Here is a 14,659-nt window from a genome sequence, read left to right as displayed (position 1 = left end):
AATAATGCCATTATTTCAGAAACAAACCAAAAAAATAAAAAATAATCAGAAATCCTCTCCCAATTTTACAGACTGAGTGTCAGTACTGAAATGCATTTGCCTAGTAAATTACTCTGAGAATATTCAAACATTTGATGTATTAAATGTCACAGTAGAACGGACACATGCTAAATGAGAATGGGATTTCTAGACAGTTGTCTCGGTTACCAGTCTGAAATTCCACTTTGTGCATGTAGGAAGGTTTAAGTGAACCCCAAGAATTAGCCACTTTACTGCGAACTAGTATGAATTCTGAGAAGCCTCAGAGCTGCAGAATCCAGTTGTGGAGACAACTGCCAACCACTGGTCTAACCCACTAAATTATTTCTTCCCTCCATAAATTGTAATAATTGACAAAACAAACAAACAAAAAAATTCCCCATACCTGTTTAGGCCTGGGTTATTAGCAGTGATGACAACTGATTTTTACATGGCTTTTGACTAAACCACTGAGGTATATTTCCAGTTTGAGGATGCTTTGCTACCAGTCACACAGAAGACATAACAAAAACCCAACCCTCAGTTCTATTACAGAAGAGTTCTCGTTTCAAATCTTGACCGAGTTGCCAGGCAGTCTAACACAGTTGGCATAGTGGATCTTGTTACTGCGTCAAAAAAAAAAAAAATCAAAAGGTTGCAATTCAGGAAAATACTGGCACTTATTGAGATGACAAGGTATATTTTCCTCCTCAAACTCTGGCTGCTGTTGTCAGTACCTCCCTGACGACCGTCTGCACCAACACTTGCCAGGAGAGATGAGGTTCAGCAGAAGACAGCTGCCTGCAGAGACAATAAACTCTGTGCTCCACAATAAGGAGTGCAATGTGATGGTATATCATCTTGGAACATCTTCTTGCCCCGTGCTTAACTCTATGCACAGAGAAATAATCCTGTTAGCAGGGGAATTAAGTTAGCCATCAACAGCCAAAGGGTTACAACCAGGCTAGACGAGCAGGAGCATAAGTCTAAAATAAAAAACAAAACACCATAAAGCTTATAAATTTTATATTTAAAGAGAAGGTAAAATAACAAAGAGAACACTAAAAAAACACCAAAGAGCAAAAACATATTTGCAGTAATCTGCACCGATTTATTCTAGCTTTCAAGGCTAGGAATTCAAACCAACCAAACAACATGATTATTCCCTTCACAATTAAATAAATTTCTGCATTCCTTCACTAACAGCAATTAGGAGAACAAATGAGAAAAATTTATTGGTATTGCCAGAAAAGAGCAGGAAGTTCCCTACGGCATGACTGGGGAGAAGCAGCATTTCAAAACCATCGACTCTGAAAAGACTGTTTTATGAATACTTTTGATCTGTATGGCTGTAAGTCATAGAAGAACCCATGCCACAAAACACCAAGCTGAAGCAGGGGGGAACCCAATACATGAATCAGGGAGTTTGTCCATATGGTAGGTAGTCACACGGCCAGGAGGCTTAAGAAAGCCATGGACACAAATGTAAACTTGCACAGATAAAAATATGTATGTGTGAGAAACACCAAGCATGAATTCAAATAGGTGCTAGAAGATGTGCCTCTCCTAGGTTACAGCTTTCTCATTCTAAAATCTAACCTGTAGGACTCATTCCACCAACCACTGAAATGTTGCCATCTCTGAGACAAAACAAAACTATTTGAAATGGTGCACACAAACCCAAGCGCACCACTTTGAAAAAAGAATTGAATGTGCAGGTTAACTAAACAGGTTTATTTTTTTCCTTGAAAACTGCAGTAGAGACAGCACATCCAACAATTAAAGAATTGGTTAAAGGCTTAAAAATAAGCCGCTAGTGCAAAATACTGTAGACTGTTTTCTTTCACCAATTGGCTTTTTAGAAAGCCACCTGTTCTTGACGAAACATTAACTGGTAGTCAGTGAACTAAGCATTTTTCCTCCCTCAAAAAGCAAACTGGCACCTACCTTTCACATTCTGGATTACAGCATTAACATTGTCAATGGGAAGTTACACAAGTGAGAACTCACTTTCCACCAAGGTGATAATTTTGAAGGTTATAATAATGATATGGCCTTCAAAACACAGATCAGATTTTTCTGGTAAGTTGCTAGGCTAAAGCTAGATTTCTGGGACAATTACTAGGAGACATGGCTTGAAGTAGTTACGTTTCAGATGCATTTCTCCTAGGTTGCCCGCTATCCTGCACGACTGCACAGCAAAAATCAGGGCACCTTTGCCATCTTCCTTTAACTCCTATGCCTAGGATCTTAGAATAGCCATGCCACAGCTCTCCTTTCCTGTTCCCCAACAGTCAGAGCTGACACAAACCTTTAGAGTTTTCAGACATTTAATATTAAGTTTCACTTCAGCAAATAAGGCAACCTACCGACTGGTGCAGCTCTTGTTAAGTTAAAAGCTGGAGGATCCCGCTCCGGGGGACAGGAATCACAGAAGTCCAAACAGGCTGGGCAAATCAGATTCCCAACATGTATCCAGCCATTCATCTGAATGCTCACAGTTAATACCTGACCTGAGCGGCTGCACAAGTACGCAGTGTCCTTGACCCAAACATGCAGCCCTTGTGGAGAACAAGAAACCTAAAATAAAAGAATAATAGTCAAATCTGTATTATGATTTATCAGAAATATGCTTTGGGGTTTGGAGGCTCTTTTAATAAGTAAATACTACATTCAGTAAACACCTGGTATTAGAGCATAGATTAACTGCAAGTATTTTAATGCACTCAGAGCAACTATTTAGTTCAAGAATGCTTTAAAGCACTGACTACTCTTTTCGTGCAATTATGCAGACCATCAACTGAGAACGAGTAAGATTTGGCTTATCCTAATGACTACTTTTTTTTAGAGTGGTGCTGTTGTTGAAAGTGACACCTTTAGTGAGATAGTCCTGAAGAGGAGGAGAATGAAAAGTAAGTGACGTGCGCAGTGCTTTCCACCTTTGAAAAAATCAGAGTGACTAATTACCATTAAGCTTCAACAACAGAAGATTCCAATATAAGTATTCCTACTTAGCTGTGGAGAAAGTGTCACAGGGGTAAGACAGGTGAAGTCCCTAGCAAGACTGGAAGTAACACACAAGCCATCCCAGTGGTCACATGCTTAACTCGGTGCACGATCTAAACTACAGGCTTGTGCTTGAAAGATATTTATTTTCAGAACATGTCATAGAATCTAGTGATTTAAGGCAGAGAAGATCATGTACAGTGTCCAGGTGCAAAGTTCTAACAGTCACAGCCTACAGTTTATGCCTGACTTTTCCCTTTCATGTCACTTTAAAAAAAAAAAAAGAAGATAAAAACCCAACACATACTTACTTGGTAACATCCACTACCCCAGTCAGGGTAACTGAGTTTCCTCCTGCACTGTTCCATGACAAAAGCAGATTTCTGAATAAGACATACAGAGTTTGGTCCGTATTTCTCTGCGCCATAGTTTTTGGTAGGATCTAAGGTAGAAAGAATACACTGAATTGTGCCTTATTAGGGGAACGGAAGGTCCATATCAACTTAATATGCTATAAGTAGTCAATGTCTCCACACGCACTTCAAGGTTTACTTTTGGAATCTTTCAGACCGTTAACCATTATCAATTTGGGAATTATACTGCCTTGAATGTAAAGTGGGAAGAAACCCAAGATTTAAAATAAAAAAAAGAGGCAAGCACTTTCCATCAGAACTACATGGATATGTTTGCCCCCAGGGAGTGCCAGCTGTGACTGCTGGCTTGAGGGCAGAGGGTGTTTGTTTGTTTTTGAGACAACTGCACAGACAGGTAATATCCTACAGCATTCTGGAGCTCCACAATATTGAACGTTCATGCGCTACCCTAGGAGACAAGCTCACGTTCTGGTAATTTGCAAAGCTCCTTGCCTTGAACGAAAAACCTGTAAGGTGGAAACTGGAATTATTTTTCAGAGACTCAAAAACCAACCAACCAACCTACCCCCACCCTTTGTCTTATATTTGGATCATTTGGGGTTAATGTTTGTTCAGCTCTTATGTAGTTCTTGTATTAGATGTGAGTGTTTGCTTCCTAGGTGTACAAGGTAGTTGTGCTGTGCTTCTCACCCCAGCACAGCTTTTACACAGCTAGTAGTGTAAAACTAATTTCACATCCAATTAGTCTGGATACATAGCAAGTCCATTCCAGATTAACAAATGTAGCCTCTTAAATACCATACCGAAGTCCTGAAAACTGACCTGGTTGGTTTTCAATTATCCTACAGTCTGAGCTGCGTTGAAATTCACCACTTAAATGCCAACTGAATTCTTGACTAAAGGGACAATAGTCAGCAATTTCTACTGAGCCACCATAATAAGGCAATTCTTCTGCTGGTACTCCATTAAGATTGTCAAAATACTGCAAAACAAAATAGGTAGTGAAGCAGTTTACGCAAAGGAAAATGTACAACTGGTTTTTAAATAGAACCAATCACTACAGCTGGAAGAACATCAGCTATTACTACTCAGGAATGCTATTAACAACAACTTACAATACCCATGAACCAGATGAGCCAGAAGTATTTAAGAATACTTAAATAATGCAGAGAGATTCACATTTGCATGTATCACTCCACCCCTTCCCCTGCCTCCCCTTTGTAATCATAGCATTCTCTGGGACGAAACAGAACAAATTTCTTAGCGTGCAGTGACACAAGGCAGCAGACTGGATGAAGAAATACCTCAAACAAAACATTCTGGGGGACTTCAGTTATACAGCAACATTTCCATCTGATATTTGGTTGATGGCCAAGCGACATCCTTATTGTTTTATTACGATCACAAGGCTTTTTTTCAGCCTCCAGACTCCTTATAATAAAATAAGCAGACATTTTTCACAGTATCTACTCTCATCTACTAGTTCAGAAGGAAAAAAAAGTGAAACAAATATAATCACCTGGCTGCAAAGCACAAGAATGAAAACAGTTATTTGGTAAAGTAAGATCCCTTATACCTGATATTCCTGAGGTAACTGCTTTGGAAACTTCTGCAAGTTGCAGACTGCTACTGCTCTTTGGTCCTGTCTGCAGGTTAACTGCAAAGGATTACTCCTCAAAGTGTCGCAGTATGGACTGATTAATTGCCTCCTCAAAAGAAAAGAAAAAAAAAAAGGAATAAAAATCAAATTAGATCACTTTACCTGCTTTTCATAATTTAACTAAGCAGTCTGTCAAGATTGTGTGTTCCCACTCTCTCCCACACTCGGTCAATCACACAAAGAAGCAACAACTTCTTCTCTGGAGGCTAATTATTGTTACTTGTCTGGTTATGACCTTTCTAATTTAAAGAATATCAAGCCAGCAAACAAAGTTACAATGCACTCACTTATTTAATGACATTGCTTTGTAAACTTTAAAGAAAAAAAACATACAACCAAAACAGGCCCACTATGCAGCTGTGTCCTAGAAATTTATGAGTATTGTAACGAACAGACAAGGAATTCTTTGTTTTGAAGATGGCTATCATCTCCTTTTGTTGCTTTAAGTACAATCCAGTAATGCAAAATGACACAGGCTGCATTTCCAATTAAAAGGGACGAAATAAGAAAGCAAACACTTTTAGATTAAGTCCCTCCCCTCCTCTCTAAAGCATAGCCCTCTTATAGTGTAAATGCATTCTACTCCCTAAGATGTTTGGCTCTGTATTTATTGGGTGGGATGCTTCTGCTCTTAATACATTTGGTGTGCTCCTTCTTGCATGCATTCTGAAGGTACTTAGGACAGCATTCCTTGTTAATCTGCATCTACCTTTACTTCTTTTTACTGAGTTGCATTTGAAGGACAAATGTAAACACGCATCAGGGTTTCCTCTTTATTTTTTTAAAAAGACTGTATTCTTACTTTTGTCTCTTTTGGTCGATCCAGAATTTACAGCTCTTCATTACAAAGTCACAGCCTTTATTGCGTCCCCAATCTAATTTCTCTGCCATGCTGTAATTTGCTTTATACCAGCTGTAAAAGTATTTGAAATGAGAATATAGTTACTTCAAAAATTAGTGTTCTGATTAATAAAACAGCAGTTCAAAGAACTTCATACTATGCCTTAAGGTCTTCAAATGAAGAAAAAGGGACACTGCATCCCTTTCTGCCTATAACAGAATATATTACAATTTCACTATTTTTCAAGTCACAATGAACTAAAAGAAAATTTTATTGCTTATTTGTTCAACAGCAATGCATCGTGATCCGCAAAGGAACAATGCGTACAGGAAGATGAAATTTTATACAGTTTATGCTATCTGCAAGAGGAGCTGAAAAAATAATCAATATATACTCCATGTAACTGAGAGAAGACTTATATTAAGAAAAAAAGTAAATAGACAGTCTACAGACAGTACTATGCATTGCAATGCATACTTTTTTTAAGGCTAGATTAAGAACGGATGGGTTTTGAAATACGTGAAGAAAAATTAACATACTAGGTATAACTCCTTGTCTAATGTAATGCTAACTATGTCGATTATCTACTGTGTTGCAGATGGATAAGCACAAGTGCATCAATTCCAAACAAAATCAACTACAATGAAAACCAAACACAAATGAACAAAAAAAAAAATCGCCATTCTTATTAATTCTTACCCTGTGTCTTCCATTAATGCTAGGGTGATCCTGGAAAAGACTCGATTCTGTGTATGGGATCCAGTCATTGCTTCATTCTGAAAGTTACCAGTTACTATTAGCAAGCCACTGAAAATCATTATTGTAAGAAAATGCTTTCTATGAAAAAGCATTTTATTTCCAGTCCCTTCTTACTATTGACAGCCAAATCCCAACCTCTTTCATAAAAGGGACCAAAAGTGCAACTCCCTTCCCCACTCCATCCTACAAAGCTTCAGAATTCTAGAAGTCAAAAACCTCATTCCAAATTCCAGCTAAACCTTATTCATGACCAACGTGTACTCATTTTTCTTTAGGTAAAATAAAACTCTTCCTTCTTCTAGCATATTTATGAGTAGCAATCACACCCCCCTCTTCTGTCTCCTTTTCATAAGCTGAAAGCCAAGCTCATTTAATTGTCTTGTGTAAGACTGAATTTTAATTTTCCTGTAATTTCTAGTAGTCCTTTTCAGGAGCGAGGTGCACATGACACATGACTAAAGGAACACAGCACTCCAAAGGAAGCTTTATTAGTGTGGCAGTGGAATTTTCCATCTCATTTAAAAATAAGCAAGTTCACATCATCCTCAAAGAGCAACTCCAGTCACCTTAGAGTTTCCTAATCATCTTATAACGGGCAATTGTAATAACCGTGTCTTTTTCCTGCTCAGTCATTTCCAACTGATAAACTTCAGGCTTACAGCAAAAGTCACTCACCCTTAACTACACAACTCTGGAATTTCTATTACTGAACTTCATCTCATTTCTACCATTTCTTCAAAACATGTAGTTTTCCAGCCTTCCCTCTCCACTAGTGTGGTTAAGAGGAGTTACCACCAGCAGACTTATTAGCGCCAAATTTGCTACTGCTACAATACTTAACAAGAGTTGGATCAAGACCAAAACCAAACTATATGGGTTACCTCCCAGATAGAAACTTTCTCTGGAAAGGTGTAAAGGAGACTAGTAATTATCTACTTTTTGCTAATCCTATTCAATCCTTAGAATTATCCTCATTCTAATGGCAGTCTTTCCAGTTGGCTTTAAAGTACTGTTCCACACCAAAGGTTACTGAAAAGCAGGAAAAGCTAACAATTTCGATCTCAAGAAATACGTATTTTTCAAGATTACTTCCAAAAAAAAGTCTGTCCTGAAGCATTTCCCTTCTTGATTACCTCACTGCATACAACAATAACTACAAAGTGTATCTCTGCCTAAAGTATCACACAACGCAAAGTTATAAATAAAAATAAGCTTAAATGTCAGGAGGGAAATAAGTGTTTCCTTGATCAGATGATGTTCTGGAGTAGAGATGGCAAAAGCTAACCCCAGGGCACATGAATAAAGATGAAGTCAAGATAATGAATAGACAGAATGATCAAATATTTGATGTATAAGAGGCAGAGGGTGACAAAGTTGAATTGACTCAAAGGAATACCCCCTTTCCCCTAAAAAGGGAGCATACCTTCTCAAAAGGGTAAATGGCAGACAAAAGTAAGAGACATTTAGTTTTTTAATAGTCAGCTTATCTCAAACTCATACTCTGAGACTTAGCAATAAGGTAAAAAGATAGATTTATCTAGAAATTGGACATTTAAGTATTTGTAGTTTAGTACTGTTTGTGATATATTTCAGTGAGGTTTGATACACCTGCATTTTCAAGGCTCCAGTAGGTACCACTATAAACCTAAAAATAAAGGCAGGGGGAGCAGACGTTCCCACATCCCCCTCCATTCCTAATATCAGCACTAACCTCCAACAATCTCTTCTCCCAATGATTGAGCTCAGTACCCATGCCACCTTGATTTTCAAGCTCCATTCCCTCTAGAATTGGACAATTAAAATGTTTTCGAGCTTCTTCCTAGAAAGAAAACATTTCAACGCAACTCCTAAAATATTGAGACGGATACCCACATGCAGTCCTAATCTTCTAGAATTCTCTCTTAAACGTATTTCAGCATTTCTTTTTCTACCACCTTGTTTTCCTCTGGATGTAAAACACTTCTACTCAGAGGCTGACTAAGCCAGCAAGTACCCCAAAACCAAGCCTAACAGTCTGTCTACTTATCTCCTGGAAATAAACAATGGAAGTTTACAAGAATAAAAGAGCAACAGAATTAGCTGAGAATACACTAAAGACCATATTAAAAAAACCCAAACAACAAAACCACCCAAACAATGTAGGAACACTACAACCCTGCTTCTGCCAAACGTTTCAGAGAAAAACCACTTTTCTATTAGGAAGCTGTACATGTCAACTAGTTTTGCATGGGGAAGTGTTTTCTGCAAAATATTTGAAAATCTTAGGAGGCATCACAAAAATGCTGTGGTCTTAGGGTCAGGAGCCCAGCCTTTGCCAGTGCGGCACTACCCACGAGCACCTTTAATGCTCTGAACAGTTTGACAAGCACGGCCAGTTTTCAAAACAGGGGTAATTAAACCAAGTTTGCTCTATATGCTGTGTTAGATTTAAAACAAAAAGATTATTTGTGGCCAAATATGATTAACACTGTAATTTTCAATACCAATTTATTACACTTAAGCATTTGTTCTGTTTGGGGTGCGGGGGAGAGTCAGAGGCATGGGAAGCCAGAAAGATTTCCAAGAATAATTGAGGAATTTCTTTTTAAACATGACAAAATGTTAACTGCATAATCAATAAAATTAGAAAAAGATTAAAATAATGCTTTTAAAGAGAAAAGTAGAAAATAGGATGAACTTATAAATGAGAAAAGCAGTAACAACACTATCTGTTAAGGCTCGGGAATACTAGGTGTCCAAGTCTGTAGAAAAGTAGGATTAAGGAATCTATTCAACGTCAGTTTTGCTTAACCTTTTATAATTTACTTCCCAGTCCCTTCATTGTCTCTTACTATGTCAATTTATTTATTTCATGCTGTCTGTCAACCATTTTCCACTTTACTTTGGATACACCCTCTCAACTAATTATACAGTCTTAATCGCGTAGTCTTTGGGCCATGCTTTCAGGATAAGGGTATTCAATGTTAGGTTATTACTTCTTAAAGAATAAGAAATATTTATGACTCGAGAATGCGATGGTAACCTTGGCATACAAAGTGTAAAAGTTTAAGTTAATCCACACTTACAACTACACGAGGTGTTATCAGAAGATAAACAGCATGGTGCAGCATTTTGCCACCGCGTATGTCCCATAACCTCACTGCTTTATGAACGACTTTATTGCTCCACTGATACAAACCTAGACTGTAAGAAGAATGCTTTGGTTACAAACCTTTCCCACAAATCCACGCTACTATGCAAAGATTTATCTCCATAAGAAACAGAATCATGAGTAATCTCTATACTTCCTCACGCTTTCTTAAGTTTAGAATTTATTATGCAACATCCCTCCTTTGTAAGATGTGTTCATTATATACACAACTCTGATTTAATAAGCCAAAGTAAGATTATTAAAAAGATGTCTGTAGACTCAAGACGTATTTTCTACAGTTACCAAAAGTGTAAGAAATGAAATAAAAATCCTCAGAATTGCTATTATAAAAAGGAAGGTGAACAAAACCAGAAGCTCATTCCCCTTTCACCTCAAAAAAAAACCCTAGAAAGTTTCCACACTATCAACTAAATGAAGGAAAAAAAAAAAAGCAAACTGTTCATTCAATAACAAGTCAGAAAAATCATGCAGCAGACTACACACGTTGTCGGTTCTGCGTAACTATAAACCTTGAATGATATTTGTCATAAAAATGAACTGCACTGACATTATACAGACTACAGAAAATACAAGTCTCAATTTAGTAAGGTGTTCAGCAAGCATCGAAATTTAAGCATGGGTAATTTTAATGCTTAACTTCAAGCCTCCTGATAAATGAAAACCTGCCTTAGTTTGTAATATATGTGGATAATGTAAGTGCTTAATGCCAATGTAAAGAAAGACTGAAAAAAAACCACCCCACACCAATGTTTGAATATAGTAAAGGCAAAGTATTCTAATAATGGAATCAAGGTGGATTTTCAACAGGCAAGAATACATCCTAAAAAGGCAACGTGAAAACATCCTTCAGTGGGAGTACTGAGTAGGTCCAAAAAAAATAAAATACCTTTCATTAAAAGGAGGGAGTCCATCTGCATATCTTGTTGTCAAAGGTTTTCCGTCATCATCACGATAAAATGCAAACAGTCCAGCAGAGAAACCCTTCAAGTTAAAAACCAAGCACACGGAAACCTTTGGTAAGACATTCACATACAAAGTCAAACGCCATGAAAGAGCTAGCACTCCCACAGCAGATACACTGGAAGTACCGCACCTCAAGGCAATTAACACACAAATTGAAGGAGGCAAAGCAAGAGCTTTTCCCCACCAAACATCCTTCTCTTGCTGGAGGTATGCGAGGAAGCAGGCACAAATTTCAGGGAAACACATTTTGTAACATCAACCCTTACCAGTGCATGGATAATCTCATGTTTCACTGTAGACAACATGCCAACGAATTCCTGAGCTTGCGTTGAAATCATATTTGGACACAAGTTAGCATAGCCTGCTATTGGCCTGGAAGACAGTTTTAAAATTAAACTGTTTTCAGTAAAATAGTAGCAAATTCAAATCATATTCACTTGAAGAGGCAGAAGACTTAAAAGAAAATGGAGACTAATGTAAAAAATAAGTCCTTCCAAACAACTTCCCCAATCATTAATAAATAGTCTGTTAACGATACAGTGACTAGTTTACTGTTGAAATGGGGAGGAATGGGACAGGATCAGTCTCTATATTCAGTATTCTGCACATGTGTTAGTGACAACAGTATAGGAGATCTGAATTTTCGGTAAGACACTATAGAGGTACAAAGCATCTGTTACAATGACTACAACCAAACTAGAAACAAAAGGCACATAAGTAGGGCCCACTTGCATCCTCCTTTAAATTTGTGAAAGTATGACATTCACTTCAACAAAAGCAGAATCTTGAAAGTTTAGGCAATAACAGTGGAGGATTAGCTTTGAATTAAATGCCTCAGCTTTGCAAGTTAAGCACTACTTGATTGCTTTGTGGTTTTACATAAATATAGTGCTTGTCTCTTTCAATAATGACTTCTACTTTGGTATACTATACAAGACAGGCAAACAATTAAATTCCGCATCTAAACAATTAAAAAACTTGAAAGTTTGTACCAGCGGGAATACTTGCCTGTCCATTTCAGCTTCCAGTTGGCAGTAGGCTGCATACGCAATGATATTTTCATGGCCACACCTTTCAGTAGTGAGAGCACTAACATAAAGTACGAAGTCAGCATCTCGAACCCCTTCTTGGTCAGGTAAGCCAGTGGGTCCGCAGTGCCATTCATTCTCATTGCACACCCTGCATTGCTTTGACAATGTTCAAATGGAACAATTAAAATACTTTAGGTATGACCAAAATTTTGCATGACAAAATTCAATTAGCTTGAAGCCAAGAATAAATCCCATTGTAAGACAGCGGAAGATGAGAAAATTCCCTATGAAGACAGTAAACAAAACCGGAGCCAAGGAGTAACGTTCAAATGACTAGCTCTTTTGATTTATTAGACACCAGGAAAGTGGCAGCTTTTGGGAAAAAAAAAAAGGGCCTGCCAAGCTAGATATCCCAAAATTAGCACCCTTTATTTTCTACAAATTAAAAAAATTTTTGGCTCACAGAAATAGTATACATAAGTAGCAATTGCATTTCACATGTAATCTGGTACATTTTTAATACTGTAGTTGAAACTTCAGGCTAAGAGAAAGAAAGAAATCTCCTGATCACATACTGTAGTTGAATCAAAAAATTCATGCAAGAAAACAAGTTAGAAGCATTTCCTGCACTGTGCTCCTGGTTCAGTGGATAACCTCTTCAAATAAGGTCTTCAAAAAAATCAAAACTTATTATTAATTCTGTGAAAATCTGACTCATTGACCAAGGTGAATAATGAATTGACTAGTAGCAATTTAACAAGCTTTGAATCTCATCCTCTCTGTACAGTTCATTATAACACAGGCTTAGAGAACAGTAAACAGTCCAGTTTTACTTGACTTTTGGTTCAACAGCATAAACTCCCACTAAGTAAAGTTGTTCTATTCTGTCACTCAGACTTAGTGATCTCCTGCAAACAGGTCACTTATGCACAGTTAGTGATATTAACTTTTTTATTACTTTCCAAAAACAACAATATTTCAAAGGTTAAGAAGCACTTGGATGGCTTAGCTTACCTGGAGGTGTTTCTCAGGAACTATAACTGGCCCACATCTTGTATGGTCTGCGCAGGCTCCTCGGCAGTATCTGTGAGGGTCAGCTTTCCTCCTTAAATATTGGTTTGTCGCACACTGCCTTCAATCAAACATGAGAGAGAGTCAGCACTGTTTTATAATTAAAAAGAAACTGTAGAATAGTCTTACAGCACCCAACAACACTGTAATACAGGTATTTAATCTAACTTCCATGGTGAGAATTGTTAGTTACCCTGCTCTGGAAGACATAATGCTTCCAATTGTTAATAGAGCAAACCTGTTAATCCACAGGTTCAGACAGAGATTAGGAACAGGTTCATACGTGGGTATACACGTAAAAGGAAACAGGCAGCATGTACACCCTTTAAAATCTCCAATAAAACAAATGTAGATGTTGATCACGGAAGGTTGGCAGATTTGTGTATGCTCCCTAAATAGCATCTGCTACTGCTGCTGGGTCAGATGGGTCACCGATCTGATTCAGGAGGGCATTTCTTAGGCTCTTATTCTATTCTTATTTTAAAGGCTATACAACACAATGTTAAATATCAAATATAGCAAGTGATTTTCAACAAACTTTCACATACCTGCTTAGTAATATAGTACCTGTGGATTTGCACACTTGAAATGTCTTCTCCAAATAAGATATAGCTTGTGGAAAAAGTTTGTTCTAAATAGAACAAAAATAAAAGTCACCCAGTAGCAGTGCAGACATAAGTCACCTTACAAGCGTTACCTACAAGGTTACATGAAACTTGCTAGATCCTGCGGTACAGCAGATTAGCAGAAATCCAGACTTCCTAAGAAGTTCAACTGTCATCAATATATTTAGGAAATATTTTGGTTTTGGACTGTCATCAATATATTTAGGAAATATTTTGTTTCAGTATTCCCATATTTTGTTATTGGAATGACAAAATGAGAAGGGAGCCAGTATTAATTTGAATGTACAGCTTCAAAGAGGCTGAATTTATTTCAGCCCTGAACTTACTGGTCACTGGGAACTGTCCATCACAAATTTCTCTGGAGCTCCTGTCTCTCTGCAATCCTAAAGCCTGACTGCTGCACCCTCTTTTACTCCTTACTTGCACAGTTTCTTAAAAGAAGCCAGGTGCCAAAAAAGCTTTAAAAACTATATGCATATCGCTTATTGAATCTTTGCACATTGGGATATAGCAAGCACCTGTCAAACAACATTCAACAGAACATTGGAAGTATTTGGAACCGAGGCATAATCTGTACACAAAGCCTTGTTCTCCCTGACTAGAGGACATAAAATTGCTGGTATTCAAAGCCTTTAATTAAAGGCTTTGAACTGGCAAAACCTTAACTTCATCCACATAATAAAATACGTACAAACAAAAGAGGGAAGCAAATATGACATACCTTTATAAGGTGTCTTTTCTCAGGTAGCAAACTATAGTTAAAAAAAAAACAAAACAAAAAAAACAAGCTTTAGTTAACAGGATTTCCATTCTCAGATATGGAGGGGAAAAAAAAGTCACCACAACATTATACTCACTCCTCAACACTTCTGTCATATATAATCTTAATTCTTAGCTGTTGATCCACATTTCTCTTCAAGACATGATTTTCCTTTAGAGGAACTTGATAGACAACCTGGCAGGGAGAGGAGCAAGCCGCTGGATTAGGCAGCTCACCCGGACAGCCACACCAAGGAGTGCTCCGAGGCCCTTCGCTCCTTCTCGTCTGCGAGGCCTCTTTTTGTCTATTTTTAAGCAAAGCCCCTTCCCGCCCTTCTCCTCACACGCTGCCGCGCCGGTCAGTCAGAAACCGCCCCGCACCCGCCCGCCGCCACGGACG

General features: G+C 37.9%; 1 protein-coding gene across 1 annotated transcript in view; it reads right to left on the bottom strand.

Annotated features, from left to right (window-relative positions):
- Positions 1-909: 909 nt before the first annotated feature.
- The window catches only part of LMLN (leishmanolysin like peptidase), a 17,051-nt gene continuing 3,301 nt past the window's right edge, over positions 910-14,659 (bottom strand). Inside the window, exons 2-17 of the mRNA XM_009272269.1 lie at positions 14,358-14,455; positions 14,222-14,252; positions 13,423-13,505; positions 12,818-12,935; positions 11,781-11,959; positions 11,039-11,144; positions 10,696-10,790; positions 9,724-9,841; positions 8,370-8,477; positions 6,599-6,675; positions 5,861-5,971; positions 4,975-5,107; positions 4,221-4,380; positions 3,336-3,466; positions 2,388-2,598; positions 910-1,004 (exon numbers count right to left, since the gene is read on the bottom strand). Coding sequence (XP_009270544.1) covers positions 910-1,004; positions 2,388-2,598; positions 3,336-3,466; positions 4,221-4,380; positions 4,975-5,107; positions 5,861-5,971; positions 6,599-6,675; positions 8,370-8,477; positions 9,724-9,841; positions 10,696-10,790; positions 11,039-11,144; positions 11,781-11,959; positions 12,818-12,935; positions 13,423-13,505; positions 14,222-14,252; positions 14,358-14,455 — 1,854 coding nt within the window. The remainder of the gene's footprint in view (positions 1,005-2,387; positions 2,599-3,335; positions 3,467-4,220; positions 4,381-4,974; positions 5,108-5,860; positions 5,972-6,598; positions 6,676-8,369; positions 8,478-9,723; positions 9,842-10,695; positions 10,791-11,038; positions 11,145-11,780; positions 11,960-12,817; positions 12,936-13,422; positions 13,506-14,221; positions 14,253-14,357; positions 14,456-14,659) is intronic.

The sequence above is a fragment of the Aptenodytes forsteri genome, unplaced genomic scaffold (genome assembly GCF_000699145.1).
Source record: "Aptenodytes forsteri isolate BGI_AS27 unplaced genomic scaffold, ASM69914v1 Scaffold29, whole genome shotgun sequence".
NCBI lineage: Eukaryota > Metazoa > Chordata > Aves > Sphenisciformes > Spheniscidae > Aptenodytes > Aptenodytes forsteri.
The sequence above is the reverse complement of the archived record's forward strand: the minus strand, read 5'-3'. Positions and strand labels throughout refer to the sequence as shown.